Raw genomic sequence first — 16,431 nt, 5'->3', positions numbered from 1 at the left:
GGAGTGTCCAAGTAATCACCATCAATACAATCTTCCAACTGCTGAACAAGTTGCGGCAATTATTGTTGGATGTGATGCAGATTCTATGGATTATGGAAGGGATATTAATGCCATCCGTTGTGATGGAAATCTCAAGAAAGTTCAAGAGACAAAGGGATATTATGATCCTTTATAATACCCTATATTGTTTCCATTTGGGACGCATGGTTGGGACATCAACACAACAAATTGCAATGGACGAAGAGTGTCATGTCGAGCATATTACAGTTACATGCTTCAGGTAAATTTGGATTAATTTTAGTAGATAATCTACTTAGCTAAGTGTTGTTTAAAAAACTTTAAATTTAACACCGACATTTTTTTCAATCAACTGTAGATTCGCCCAAATGATCAATCAATGTTGTTAAATGCGGGTCGACTGTTGCAACAATATGTTGTAGACAATTATGTCAAAATTGAATCAGGGAGATTAAGGTGGGTTAAAGAGCACCAAGGTGATATACGTTCTGAACTGTACCAAGGTTTACATGATGCTTTGCATGTTGGTGAAACTAATGCAGGTACAAATTCATATAGCATAAATATACAGTTTTAGATTAATAATTAGTTGTACTTCTAATGCTAATAATTCATATATTCTAATACTAATGCATTTCATGAATCATCGTAGAGAACATTGGAAAAAGAACAATATTGTCATCATCATTTATTGGCGGTCGTCGAGACATGACACAACGTTATGAGGATGGCATGGCTATTGTTCTTAATGGCGGTAAACCAGATATTTTTCTAACAATGACATGCAATCCTTCTTGGAGTGAGATAACATCAGAACTTTTGCCTTTTCAAACACCACAAGATCGTCCAGATTTGCTAACAAGAATATTTCGTTCGAAATTTGAGAAATTGAAGAATGATGTTATTAATAAAGGAGTCTTGGGTAAAGTTAAAAGCTACATGTATGTCACTGAATTTCAAAAGCGAGGACTGCCGCATGTGCATATGTTATTGGTCTTAGAAAGTAACGATAAGTTGCGTGACCCAAAAGATTATGATAGTATGGTAAGAGCAGATTTACCTAAATTAGAATGTGAACCACAGTTGCATGAAGCTGTTATAAGACATATGATCCACGGACCTTGCGGCATAATCAACCGAAAGTCTCCATGTATGAAAGACGGACATTGTAAAAAAAGGTATCCCAAACAATTCTTGGATGAAACACGTCAAGGCACTGACTCATATCCCGAGTATAGGAGAAGATTTGATGAGTCTGTATCGTTAGGTAGAGATAGGTCTGTCGATAATAGATGGGTGGTTCCTTATAACCCTTGGTTACTGTTAAAGTATGATTGTCACATCAATGTAGAGATTTGCAGTAGCATTAAAAGTATCAAGTATCTATACAAATATGTGTACAAGGGCCCTGATCGTGTGGCTGTGGAGGTTCATAAAGGATCATACATGGATGAAGTTCAACAATATGTTGATGCAAGATGGATTTGTGCTCCCGAGGCATTATGGAAAATATTTCGATTCACTCTTTACCGATTATATCCTTCGGTTGAAAGATTGCAGATCCACTTGCCGAACCGCCATCAAGTGCGCTTTTATGATCATCAGCAAATTGCAGATGTGTTAAATAATGAACGCAACTCCAAAACAATGCTCACACAATTCTTTGCATTGAATCTACGAGATCCACAAGCAAGAAAGTATCTGTATAGAGAAATTCCAGAGCATTATTGTTGGAACAAGCGGGGTATGGAATGGCATCGTAGGCGATCAACAAGAAAAGTTATCGGGAGAATCTATACGGTCTCACCTTCGGAGGGAGATAAGTTTTACTTGCGACTATTGTTATCGCATGTCACAGGTCCAACCAGTTGGGAATATCTTCTTACAAATAACGGCATGACTTTCAGTACATTCAAAAAATCAGCCGAGGATAGGGGATTTCTAGAGACTGATCATAGTATTCGTGATTGTTTGGTTAAGGCTACGAGTCTCCGAATGCCATATGCTTTACGAAGGTTATTCGTGACGATTTTAATATTTTGTGAACCTACTGATGTTAGAGGCCTTTGGAATGAGTTTTTTACACATATGGTAGAGGATTATCAAACAGCTAACAATGTTGTGGAATCAGACTTAACTAATATGTTGTTGAAGGACTTGAATGAACTCTTAAACCTTCACGGTAAAAAGATTGATGATTATGATCTCCCATCTTTACCCCCTAATACAATAGACAGAGGTGCAGTTCCAAGTATCATACAAGAGGAGTTAGCGATCGATATCCCCAATGAAGATATTTGAATCTATTGCTAAGTTAAATAATGATCAAATGATTGCATTCAACACCATTATGAATGTAATTGTTCAAAAACACAGTGGGGTATTTTTTGTTGATGGTCCAGGAGGAACAGGTAAAACATTCCTGTATAGAACATTAATGGAAAGTTTAAGAAGTAGAGGAGAAATTGTCTTAGCAACTGCATCATCTGGTATAGCTGTAACATTGTTACCCGGTGGTAGGACTGCACACTCTCGATTTAAGATCCCTATTGATATTTAACCGAGTTCCATTTGTGGTATTGAAAAGCAAAAGGATCTTGCAAATCTCATTAGAGTTGCTGCCGCAATCATTTGGGATGAAGCACCAATGACAAACAAAAATTGTTTGGAAGCCTTGGATCGATCATTACAAGACATTTGTAGCAACAATGCTCCATTTGGTGGAAAAGTTCTGATCATGGGGGGGGGGGGGGGGATTTTCGTCAAGTTCTTCCTGTTGTAAGAAAAGGTACTAAGGCACAAATGATTTCAGCGTGTATTGTTCAGTCTCATTTATGGAATCATACCAAGATTTTGCGTTTGCGTCAAAATATGCGATCATTGCATGATCAAGAGTTTGCAGAATTTCTTATTCGCATTGGTGATGGTGTTGAACCTACCAAACCAGATGACATGGTGAGGTTACCTTTACATATTGCAATCCCATGGGAAGGTGAACATTCCATACAGGTACTTATCCAACATATTTTTCCTAATTTAGAGTTGCATGGTTGGGATGCCCCATATATGGTACAAAGAGCTATTTTGACACCAACAAATGATGATGTCCAGAAATTGAATGATATGATTATCGATCAGTTTCCAGGAGAAGAACATAATTTGTTATCGTTTGACGAGGTTGAAGGAGATAATCATAATTTATACCAGCAAGAATTCTTAAACTCAATTGCACAAGGTAGTTTGCCACCACATATTCTAAAGATAAAAAAGGGTGCACCATTGATGTTATTACGAAATCTAGATCCTAGATATGGATTGTGTAATGGGACCCGGTTATTATGTCGTGGTTTATTTATGAATATGTTGGATGTGGAAATCCTAACAGGAAGCAACGCAGGAAAACATGCTTTTTTGCCTAGAATTAAAATAAAAACATCTGCAAGTGATGGTCTGCCTTTTGTCCTTAGTAGAAAGCAGTTTCCTGTGCGGCTAATTTTTGCAATTACAATAAATAAATCACAAGGACAAACCATTCCAAATGTTGGAATATATCTTCCACGACATGTTTTTAGTCATGGACAGTTATATGTGGCTTTATCCAGGGGTGTTTCACAGACTACGACAAGAGTTTTAACCAGGGAAGGAAAATTGAAAGGAGAAGATGGTGACTACACAAAAAATGTAGTCTACAAACAAATTCTTTTATCGCACCCGCATGTATTTATTAAGTACATTGAAAAAATTGCTCACACGTTGATTCCCATTTTGGTTACATGACATACCAGGCTTATATTGTATTATTTATATCATAGATATATAATAACTAAATATAATTTTCTTTTACTTTAATATACAGCCAAACTAGAACACGATGAAATCTTTCAATTATGTAAGGAGTTGAGACGAAAGAATATTGAAACTTGCTTCAACATGAAAGTAAGTTATACTTAATCATTTATTTTATGCTTTTATGTTAGATATAAGTGGGGTGATAGTTATTCTCACTATTCTTATGCAATAAATTTTAGATAACAGACTTTGAAGATAAATGGAACACATGGAAGGATGAACAAAGTATTTCATCCATCGACAAACTCGACAATAAGGTGTATTTATCTTTTCCGTAATACGTATAAAAAAATTCTTGCACTTTCATCACTCTTTCAGTAACATTTTTATCATCCTCATTGAAACAGGTCAAACGTTTGAAAATTTCCTCCATCGGTTGGAGCTCCACAGTGATAACAGATAAAACACAACTTTGGAAAATGGTGAAAAGAGAAATAATATCTCAAAGGATAGAGAGGTTTTTTATTTTTGAATGCATGAATTTAACTGCTATTTGTGGTTTATGTAAATAAAACCATATATATTTACTAAGTCCATTGTTTTCCTTATTTAACAGAAATCCAGGTAATTCAGAAACAAGTCATAACTGTTGTTCTACCAAATCTAGACTAAAACAAAGTATCTCCATTCTCTAGGTATTATTTGTGTCGTAATAAACCATATTATATTCAAACGAGTCATATGTTCTGAATGTATGTCTTTTATAATATGACATTTCGTCATGTATTTGTAGTTTTTTAAATCTCAAGAGCGCATTGATAAAGGGATGTACGAAGAATTGATTCGAATATTTATAAGGTAAGCAAAAGCTATAATATTACACAACTTACTATTAATTTTACTATCTTTTTCTCTAAAAAAATTCTAATTTAAGAGTCTTACATTTTTTCTTTACTATGGAAAACAATTGCAGAGAAAAAGAAAATACTTCGAATAGAGATTTCATGTTCGACATTCCTCTTAAAGAACGTCATTGATTGCACAGTATCAATATTACTCTGCATGCTTCGATATAATTTTGAATATCTTTATTTATCATTTTCAAAATGTAATAATATTGTGCTTTAATGCGCCCTATAGTAGAAACCTCATAAAAAGAAAAAGAAATATTTATTTTTCTCTACTGTGCGCATTAAAAAAAGCGGGCAGACGGGCACGGGAGTGCCCGTCTGAACGCTAGTCCTTATAAGATCAATCAATGTGAATCAAAGTTTAATTAATAGAACAGAAAATTAAAATGATAGTATGTCTATTTAATTTAATCACATAAAAAATATCTATGAAATTTAATATATTTGATACTTTTATATAATTTTTTTATTAATGTTCTTAAATTGTGAAGGAGAGAGAGAGAGAGAGAGAGAGAGAGAGGAGATAAATCATATCAGAAAGTTTTTTACAAAAACAGTTTATATTAAAATCAAAATTAAACAAAAAATAGACGTTTATATTTTGACACGTGTGAATATTAAAAAAAGCGGACAAAAAATTTATTTGGATTTAAAGTGAAATGGAAACTCTTATATAAGGAGGAAGTGAGGGAGCACCTAGATCCAAAACAATAATGGAAAATTGGATAAAAAATGGGGAAATTAAAATTAGGGTTTGGAAATGAATAATAAAAAAAATTAAGAAAAAAATAAAGGAAGAAAGATGAATTTTGTTTTGTGTGTTGTGTTAGTGTATGATTAACTAATGAATGTGATATGTATCCTTAAATGAAAAAATTACCCTTTAACTTCCTCTTTGGATTTATAAATTTATCATTACAGAGAAAACTGTTTTATGACAAAATTATCCTTTATGACAAAATTACCTTTTAACTTCCTCTTTGTCTTTATAAATTTATCATTACATAATAAAACCAACCTTCATGTACATTTGAGATCAATTAACCGCTACATAATTTCTTGGTTTCATTCTCTCAACCGACCATCAATTACAATTTTATTTGCTCAACCGCTCATCATCCTTTTGGAAGTCATGATTTCATTCTCTCAACTACTCATCATCCTCTCGGCGGCTCTCAATGCTTTGAAATTAAAATTTATTCTATCTTCATCCCACAAAAGAAAATTTTAAACTTTAAGAGCTTTCATATGAAGGTTCCTCCTTATCCATATTCAATTATAACTTTTTTTCACCATTCTCTTCCATAATATATTCATTAAACTTATTAATGGGGAAATTTGTGAGGTGATAGAGAGTCGGTTGCAAAGGTATGATATGCGATCGAAGGGCGAGTCTTTGACAAGAAACATATAGGTTTTTGTAGGCCTGTCCCATTGTGGAGATGAACACCAACGCAAAAGCATGGTGCATATACTACTGACTCAGAAAATGTCATTCATGGTGACAGTGAGATTTTCTTTTACATATTTTGTGGTCTCTTTTATTTCATTTGTATTTTGATTATATTTCTTCTTTTAATAATAAGAATATTTTTAACCTCTGTTTTGATAATGGTTTTTCTATTCCGGAGCTTGCATATGGGAGATTATTTCTTTACATTTTTACAAACTGTGTTATTCATAATCAAATTTATCTTTGGTATATAGATGTTGTTAATAACAAAGATTCTCTCATTCCAAAAATCATAAAGGTTCAATATGGACCCAAAGATGAATTTGGAGTGTTTCTCACTTCCCATTTTCTAAACAGCATCTAACTAGAATTGAAATATGTCAAATTTTGTCTCTCTATTCAACTTAAACACAATATTTTCTCTTGCAATTACACATATAATTTTTTTTCCAAATCTATATTAACTTTTTTATTCTTGACAGTAAAGATTAACATTTAGTTGTGAACATAATGCTATAAATATGAATATTTCGTTTACCTGCTATTGAATCAAACTCTTTTATTTGTTTAGTTTTTCTTTTCTGATGGTAAATACTAAATATAGAGTTTTTAATGAGTTTGGTGAAAGTATATATATAGTTATAGTTTAAGCATTTTGGTGTAGCTTTATGTTTGATGGTGATATAAGAGTATTTTAGGAACCACAATACAAGTTACAACAGAGTGAGGTTTCAATAAAATTTTGGAGTTTGGTTTTATATTACTTTCCTTTCTCCATATAAAAGGACAATTTTCTCATTTGGAAAATCAAAAGTGAAGTAACAACGTTATTGTTGTTGTGTTGTAAAGTTTTGATAAGAGAATACTTTCTAGATAATGACTAAAGAATTGTAGGGTTGTCACTTTCTATCTTTTCTTTTTTCTTTATAATATTTCAACTTAATTTAGATTTTTTCCCCAACTTTGGTTGCATTTTTCATATATTTATTTTTCAATATTTTCAATTATAGTGTAAAAATCATTTCAATGAAATCAAATGGAAAAGTCAAAAATAATGTTAGGCCTACTGGAATTGAAATGCATATTTTAGTATATGCAATGTATCCATTAATGCATCCTTATAAGATCAATCAATGTGAATCAAAGTTTAATTAATAGAACAGAAAATTAAAATGATAGTATGTCTATTTAATTTAATCACAAAAAAATATCTATGAAATTTAATATATTTGATACTTTTATATAATTTTTTTATTAATGTTCTTAAATTGTGAAGGAGAGAGAGAGAGAGAGAGAGAGAGAGAGAGAGAGAGAGAGGAGATAAATCATATCACAAAGTTTTTTACAAAAACAGTTTATATTAAAATCAAAATTAAACAAAAAATAGACGTTTATATTTTGACACGTGTGAATATTAAAAAAACGGACAAAAAATTTATTTGGATTTAAAGTGAAATGGAAACTCTTATATAAGGAGGAAGTGAGGCACCTAGATCCAAAACAATAATGGAAAATTGGATAAAAAATGGGGAAATTAAAATTAGGGTTTGGAAATGAATAATAAAAAAAATTAAGAAAAAAATAAAGGAAGAAAGATGAATTTTGTTTTGTGTGTTGTGTTAGTGTATGATTAACGAATGAATGTGATATGTATCCTTAAATGAAAAAATTACCCTTTAACTTCCTCTTTGGATTTATAAATTTATCATTACAGAGAAAACTGTTTTATGACAAAATTATCCTTTATGACAAAATTACCTTTTAACTTCCTCTTTGTCTTTATAAATTTATCATTACAGAGAAAACTGTTTTTATATTTTATTTTTCTACTCATCACCACATAATAAAACCAACCTTCATGTACATTTGAGATCAATTAACCGCTACATAATTTCTTGGTTTCATTCTCTCAACCGACCATCATTCTCTTGACAGTTACAATTTTATTTGCTCAACCGCTCATCATCCTTTTGGAAGTCATGATTTCATTCTCTCAACTACTCATCATCCTCTCGGCGGCTCTCAATGCTTTGAAATTAAAATTTATTCTATCTTCATCCCACAAAAGAAAATTTAAACTTTAAGAGCTTTCATATGAAGGTTCCTCCTTATCCATATTCAATTATAACTTTTTTTCACCATTCTCTTCCATAATATATTCATTAAACTTATTAATGGGAAAATTTGTGAGGTGATAGAGAGTCGGTTGCAAAGGTATGATATGCGATCGAAGGGCGAGTCTTTGACAAGAAACATATAGGTTTTTGTAGGCCTGTCCCATTGTGGAGATGAACACCAACGCAAAAGCATGGTGCATATACTACTGACTCAGAAAATGTCATTCATGGTGACAGTGAGATTTTCTTTTACATATTCTGTAGTCTCTTTTATTTCATTTGTATTTTGATTATATTTCTTCTTTTAATAATAAGAATATTTTTAACCTCTGTTTTGATAATGGTTTTTCTATTCCGGAGCTTGCATATGGGAGATTATTTCTTTACATTTTTACAAACTGTGTTATTCATAATCAAATTTATCTTTGGTATATAGATGTTGTTAATAACAAAGATTCTCTCATTCCAAAAATCATAAAGGTTCAATATGGACCCAAAGATGAATTTGGAGTGTTTCTCACTTCCCATTTTCTAAACAGCATCTAACTTGAATTGAAATATGTCAAATTTTGTCTCTCTATTCAACTTAAACACAATATTTTCTCTTGCAATTACACATATAAATTTTTTTTCCAAATCTATATTAACTTTTTTATTCTTGACAGTAAAGATTAACATTTAGTTGTGAACATAATGCTATAAATATGAATATTTCGTTTACCTGCTATTGAATCAAACTCTTTTATTTGTTTAGTTTTTCTTTTCTGATGGTAAATACTAAATATAGAGTTTTTAATGAGTTTGGTGAAAGTATATATATAGTTATAGTTTAAGCATTTTGGTGTAGCTTTATGTTTGATGGTGATATAAGAGTATTTTAGGAACCACAATACAAGTTACAACAGAGTGAGGTTTCAATAAAATTTTGGAGTTTGGTTTTATATTACTTTCCTTTCTCCATATAAAAGGACAATTTTCTCATTTGGAAAATCAAAAGTGAAGTAACAACGTTATTGTTGTTGTGTTGTAAACTTTTGATAAGAGAATACTTTCTAGATAATGACTAAAGAATTGTAGGGTTGTCACTTTCTATCTTTTCTTTTTTCTTTATAATATTTCAACTTAATTTAGATTTTTTCCCCAACTTTGGTTGCATTTTTCATATATTTATTTTTCAATATTTTCAATTATAGTGTAAAAATCATTTCAATGAAATCAAATGGAAAAGTCAAAAATAATGTTAGGCCTACTGGAATTGAAATGCATATTTTAGTATATGCAATGTATCCATTAATGCATCCTTATAAGATCAATCAATGTGAATCAAAGTTTAATTAATAGAACAGAAAATTAAAATGATAGTATGTCTATTTAATTTAATCACATAAAAAATATCTATGAAATTTAATATATTTGATACTTTTATATAATTTTTTTATTAATGTTCTTAAATTGTGAAGGAGAGAGAGAGAGAGAGAGAGAGAGAGAGAGAGAGAGAGAGGAGATAAATCATATCACAAAGTTTTTTACAAAAACAGTTTATATTAAAATCAAAATTAAACAAAAAATACACGTTTATATTTTGACACGTGTGAATATTAAAAAAAGCGGACAAAAAATTTATTTGGATTTAAAGTGAAATGGAAACTCTTATATAAGGAGGAAGTGAGGGAGCACCTAGATCCAAAACAATAATGGAAAATTGGATAAAAAATGGGGAAATTAAAATTAGGGTTTGGAAATGAATAATAAAAAAAATTAAGAAAAAAATAAAGGAAGAAAGATGAATTTTGTTTTGTGTGTTGTGTTAGTGTATGATTAACGAATGAATGTGATATGTATCCTTAAATGAAAAAATTACCCTTTAACTTCCTCTTTGGATTTATAAATTTATCATTACAGAGAAAACTGTTTTATGACAAAATTATCCTTTATGACAAAATTACCTTTTAACTTCCTCTTTGTCTTTATAAATTTATCATTACAGAGAAAACTGTTTTTATATTTTATTTTTCTACTCATCACCACATAATAAAACCAACCTTCATGTACATTTGAGATCAATTAACCGCTACATAATTTCTTGGTTTCATTCTCTCAACCGACCGTCATTCTCTTGACAGTTACAATTTTATTTGCTCAACCGCTCATCATCCTTTTGGAAGTCATGATTTCATTCTCTCAACTACTCATCATCCTCTCGGCGGCTCTCAATGCTTTGAAATTAAAATTTATTCTATCTTCATCCCACAAAAGAAAATTTTAAACTTTAAGAGCTTTCATATGAAGGTTCCTCCTTATCCATATTCAATTATAACTTTTTTTCACCATTCTCTTCCATAATATATTCATTAAACTTATTAATGGGGAAATTTGTGAGGTGATAGAGAGTCGGTTGCAAAGGTATGATATGCGATCGAAGGGCTAGTCTTTGACAAGAAACATATAGGTTTTTGTAGGCCTGTCCCATTGTGGAGATGAACACCAACGCAAAAGCATGGTGCATATACTACTGACTCAGAAAATGTCATTCATGGTGACAGGGAGATTTTCTTTTACATATTCTGTAGTCTCTTTTATTTCATTTGTATTTTGATTATATTTCTTCTTTTAATAATAAGAATATTTTTAACCTCTGTTTTTATAATGGTTTTTCTATTCCGGAGCTTGCATATGGGAGATTATTTCTTTACATTTTTACAAACTGTGTTATTCATAATCAAATTTATCTTTGGTATATAGATGTTGTTAATAATAAAGATTAACATTTAGTTGTGAACATAATGCTATAAATCTGAATATTTCGTTTACCTGCTATTGAATCAAACTCTTTTATTTGTTTAGTTTTTCTTTTCTGATGGTAAATACTAAATATAGAGTTTTTAATGAGTTTGGTGAAAGTATATATATAGTTATAGTTTAAGCATTTTGGTGTAGCTTTATGTTTGATGGTGATATAAGAGTATTTTAGGAACCACAATACAAGTTACAACAGAGTGAGGTTTCAATAAAATTTTGGAGTTTGGTTTTATATTACTTTCCTTTCTCCATATAAAAGGACAATTTTCTCATTTGGAAAATCAAAAGTGAAGTAACAACGTTATTGTTGTTGTGTTGTAAACTTTTGATAAGAGAATACTTTCTAGATAATGACTAAAGAATTGTAGGGTTGTCACTTTCTATCTTTTCTTTTTTCTTTATAATATTTCAACTTAATTTAGATTTTTTCCCCAACTTTGGTTGCATTTTTCATATATTTATTTTTCAATATTTTCAATTATAGTGTAAAAATCATTTCAATGAAATCAAATGGAAAAGTCAAAAATAATGTTAGGCCTACTGGAATTGAAATGCATATTTTAGTATATGCAATGTATCCATTAATGCATCCTTATAACATCAATCAATGTGAATCAAAGTTTAATTAATAGAACAGAAAATTAAAATGATAGTATGTCTATTTAATTTAATCACATAAAAAATATCTATGAAATTTAATATATTTGATACTTTTATATAATTTTTTTATTAATGTTCTTAAATTGTGAGAGAGAGAGAGAGAGAGAGAGAGAGAGAGGAGATAAATCATATCACAAAGTTTTTTACAAAAACAGTTTATATTAAAATCAAAATTAAACAAAAAATACACGTTTATATTTTGACACGTGTGAATATTAAAAAAAGCGGACAAAAAATTTATTTGGATTTAAAGTGAAATGGAAACTCTTATATAAGGAGGAAGTGAGGGAGCACCTAGATCCAAAACAATAATGGAAAATTGGATAAAAAATGGGGAAATTAAAATTAGGGTTTGGAAATGAATAATAAAAAAAATTAAGAAAAAAATAAAGGAAGAAAGATGAATTTTGTTTTGTGTGTTGTGTTAGTGTATGATTAACGAATGAATGTGATATGTATCCTTAAATGAAAAAATTACCCTTTAACTTCCTCTTTGGATTTATAAATTTATCATTACAGAGAAAACTGTTTTATGACAAAATTATCCTTTATGACAAAATTACCTTTTAACTTCCTCTTTGTCTTTATAAATTTATCATTACAGAGAAAACTGTTTTTATATTTTATTTTTCTACTCATCACCACATAATAAAACCAACCTTCATGTACATTTGAGATCAATTAACCGCTACATAATTTCTTGGTTTCATTCTCTCAACCGACCATCATTCTCTTGACAGTTACAATTTTATTTGCTCAACCGCTCATCATCCTTTTGGAAGTCATGATTTCATTCTCTCAACTACTCATCATCCTCTCGGCGGCTCTCAATGCTTTGAAATTAAAATTTATTCTATCTTCATCCCACAAAAGAAAAATTTAAACTTTAAGAGCTTTCATATGAAGGTTCCTCCTTATCCATATTCAATTATAACTTTTTTTCACCATTCTCTTCCATAATATATTCATTAAACTTATTAATGGGGAAATTTGTGAGGTGATAGAGAGTCGGTTGCAAAGGTATGATATGCGATCGAAGGGCGAGTCTTTGACAAGAAACATATAGGTTTTTGTAGGCCTGTCCCATGGTGGAGATGAACACCAACGCAAAAGCATGGTGCATATACTACTGACTCAGAAAATGTCATTCATGGTGACAGTGAGATTTTCTTTTACATATTCTGTAGTCTCTTTTATTTCATTTGTATTTTGATTATATTTCTTCTTTTAATAATAAGAATATTTTTAACCTCTGTTTTGATAATGGTTTTTCTATTCCGGAGCTTGCATATGGGAGATTATTTCTTTACATTTTTACAAACTGTGTTATTCATAATCAAATTTATCTTTGGTATATAGATGTTGTTAATAACAAAGATTCTCTCATTCCAAAAATCATAAAGGTTCAATATGGACCCAAAGATGAATTTGGAGTGTTTCTCACTTCCCATTTTCTAAACAGCATCTAACTTGAATTGAAATATGTCAAATTTTGTCTCTCTATTCAACTTAAACACAATATTTTCTCTTGCAATTACACATATAATTTTTTTTTCCAAATCTATATTAACTTTTTTATTCTTGACAGTAAAGATTAACATTTAGTTGTGAACATAATGCTATAAATATGAATATTTCGTTTACCTGCTATTGAATCAAACTCTTTTATTTGTTTAGTTTTTCTTTTCTGATGGTAAATACTAAATATAGAGTTTTTAATGAGTTTGGTGAAAGTATATATATAGTTATAGTTTAAGCATTTTGGTGTAGCTTTATGTTTGATGGTGATATAAGAGTATTTTAGGAACCACAATACAAGTTACAACAGAGTGAGGTTTCAATAAAATTTTGGAGTTTGGTTTTATATTACTTTCCTTTCTCCATATAAAAGGACAATTTTCTCATTTGGAAAATCAAAAGTGAAGTAACAACGTTATTGTTGTTGTGTTGTAAACTTTTGATAAGAGAATACTTTCTAGATAATGACTAAAGAATTGTAGGGTTGTCACTTTCTATCTTTTCTTTTTTCTTTATAATATTTCAACTTAATTTAGATTTTTTCCCCAACTTTGGTTGCATTTTTCATATATTTATTTTTCAATATTTTCAATTATAGTGTAAAAATCATTTCAATGAAATCAAATGGAAAAGTCAAAAATAATGTTAGGCCTACTGGAATTGAAATGCATATTTTAGTATATGCAATGTATCCATTAATGCATCCTTATAACATCAATCAATGTGAATCAAAGTTTAATTAATAGAACAGAAAATTAAAATGATAGTATGTCTATTTAATTTAATCACATAAAAAATATCTATGAAATTTAATATATTTGATACTTTTATATAATTTTTTTATTAATGTTCTTAAATTGTGAAGGAAGAGAGAGAGAGAGAGAGAGAGAGAGAGAGAGAGAGAGAGGAGATAAATCATATCACAAAGTTTTTTACAAAAACAGTTTATATTAAAATCAAAATTAAACAAAAAATACACGTTTATATTTTGACACGTGTGAATATTAAAAAAAGCGGACAAAAAATTTATTTGGATTTAAAGTGAAATGGAAACTCTTATATAAGGAGGAAGTGAGGGAGCACCTAGATCCAAAACAATAATGGAAAATTGGATAAAAAATGGGGAAATTAAAATTAGGGTTTGGAAATGAATAATAAAAAAAATTAAGAAAAAAATAAAGGAAGAAAGATGAATTTTGTTTTGTGTGTTGTGTTAGTGTATGATTAACGAATGAATGTGATATGTATCCTTAAATGAAAAAATTACCCTTTAACTTCCTCTTTGGATTTATAAATTTATCATTACAGAGAAAACTGTTTTATGACAAAATTATCCTTTATGACAAAATTACCTTTTAACTTCCTCTTTGTCTTTATAAATTTATCATTACAGAGAAAACTGTTTTTATATTTTATTTTTCTACTCATCACCACATAATAAAACCAACCTTCATGTACATTTGAGATCAATTAACCGCTACATAATTTCTTGGTTTCATTCTCTCAACCGACCATCATTCTCTTGACAGTTACAATTTTATTTGCTCAACCGCTCATCATCCTTTTGGAAGTCATGATTTCATTCTCTCAACTACTCATCATCCTCTCGGCGGCTCTCAATGCTTTGAAATTAAAATTTATTCTATCTTCATCCCACAAAAGAAAAATTTAAACTTTAAGAGCTTTCATATGAAGGTTCCTCCTTATCCATATTCAATTATAACTTTTTTTCACCATTCTCTTCCATAATATATTCATTAAACTTATTAATGGGGAAATTTGTGAGGTGATAGAGAGTCGGTTGCAAAGGTATGATATGCGATCGAAGGGCGAGTCTTTGACAAGAAACATATAGGTTTTTGTAGGCCTGTCCCATGGTGGAGATGAACACCAACGCAAAAGCATGGTGCATATACTACTGACTCAGAAAATGTCATTCATGGTGACAGTGAGATTTTCTTTTACATATTCTGTAGTCTCTTTTATTTCATTTGTATTTTGATTATATTTCTTCTTTTAATAATAAGAATATTTTTAACCTCTGTTTTGATAATGGTTTTTCTATTCCGGAGCTTGCATATGGGAGATTATTTCTTTACATTTTTACAAACTGTGTTATTCATAATCAAATTTATCTTTGGTATATAGATGTTGTTAATAACAAAGATTCTCTCATTCCAAAAATCATAAAGGTTCAATATGGACCCAAAGATGAATTTGGAGTGTTTCTCACTTCCCATTTTCTAAACAGCATCTAACTTGAATTGAAATATGTCAAATTTTGTCTCTCTATTCAACTTAAACACAATATTTTCTCTTGCAATTACACATATAATTTTTTTTCCAAATCTATATTAACTTTTTTATTCTTGACAGTAAAGATTAACATTTAGTTGTGAACATAATGCTATAAATATGAATATTTCGTTTACCTGCTATTGAATCAAACTCTTTTATTTGTTTAGTTTTTCTTTTCTGATGGTAAATACTAAATATAGAGTTTTTAATGAGTTTGGTGAAAGTATATATATAGTTATAGTTTAAGCATTTTGGTGTAGCTTTATGTTTGATGGTGATATAAGAGTATTTTAGGAACCACAATACAAGTTACAACAGAGTGAGGTTTCAATAAAATTTTGGAGTTTGGTTTTATATTACTTTCCTTTCTCCATATAAAAGGACAATTTTCTCATTTGGAAAATCAAAAGTGAAGTAACAACGTTATTGTTGTTGTGTTGTAAACTTTTGATAAGAGAATACTTTCTAGATAATGACTAAAGAATTGTAGGGTTGTCACTTTCTATCTTTTCTTTTTTCTTTATAATATTTCAACTTAATTTAGATTTTTTCCCCAACTTTGGTTGCATTTTTCATATATTTATTTTTCAATATTTTCAATTATAGTGTAAAAATCATTTCAATGAAATCAAATGGAAAAGTCAAAAATAATGTTAGGCCTACTGGAATTGAAATGCATATTTTAGTATATGCAATGTATCCATTAATGCATCCTTATAAGATCAATCAATGTGAATCAAAGTTTAATTAATAGAACAGAAAATTAAAATGATAGTATGTCTATTTAATTTAATCACATAAAAAATATCTATGAAATTTAATATATTTGATACTTTTATATAATTTTTTTATTAATGTTCTTAAATTG

The 16,431-nt window shown here is 29.6% G+C and overlaps 2 protein-coding genes across 2 annotated transcripts; both read left to right on the top strand.

The window, feature by feature from the left end:
* The first annotated feature begins 271 nt into the window (after positions 1–271).
* LOC127112245 (uncharacterized) lies at positions 272–2,319 on the top strand. The gene is made up of 3 exons (XM_051046282.1): positions 272–280; positions 377–560; positions 671–2,319. The coding sequence occupies exons 1-3, from the start codon at positions 272–274 to the stop codon at positions 2,317–2,319; spliced, it is 1,842 nt and encodes a 613-aa protein (XP_050902239.1).
* A 49-nt stretch (positions 2,320–2,368) lies between these two features.
* On the top strand, positions 2,369–4,844 carry LOC127112244 (uncharacterized). Its single transcript, XM_051046281.1, has 7 exons — positions 2,369–2,515; positions 2,606–2,746; positions 2,845–3,682; positions 3,875–3,954; positions 4,047–4,124; positions 4,601–4,665; positions 4,781–4,844. The coding sequence occupies exons 1-7, from the start codon at positions 2,369–2,371 to the stop codon at positions 4,842–4,844; spliced, it is 1,413 nt and encodes a 470-aa protein (XP_050902238.1).
* Positions 4,845–16,431: the final 11,587 nt, after the last annotated feature.

This window comes from Lathyrus oleraceus, unplaced genomic scaffold (genome assembly GCF_024323335.1).
Source record: "Lathyrus oleraceus cultivar Zhongwan6 unplaced genomic scaffold, CAAS_Psat_ZW6_1.0 chrUn0064, whole genome shotgun sequence".
NCBI lineage: Eukaryota > Viridiplantae > Streptophyta > Magnoliopsida > Fabales > Fabaceae > Lathyrus > Lathyrus oleraceus.
Note: the sequence above shows the minus strand (reverse complement) of the source record. Positions and strands in the feature narration are given on the sequence as shown.

Coding starts and splice junctions, on each gene's coding strand:
- LOC127112245 (XM_051046282.1), top strand. Junction 561..670: donor TGTTGGTGAAACTAATGCAG/GTACAAATTCAT, acceptor GAATCATCGTAG/AGAACATTGGAAAAAGAACA.
- LOC127112244 (XM_051046281.1), top strand. CDS start 2,369: ATGAATGTAATTGTTCAAAAACACAGTGGGGTATTTTTTGTTGATGGT. Junction 2,747..2,844: donor ATGCTCCATTTGGTGGAAAA/GTTCTGATCATG, acceptor TGTATTGTTCAG/TCTCATTTATGGAATCATAC. Junction 3,955..4,046: donor AAACTTGCTTCAACATGAAA/GTAAGTTATACT, acceptor AATAAATTTTAG/ATAACAGACTTTGAAGATAA.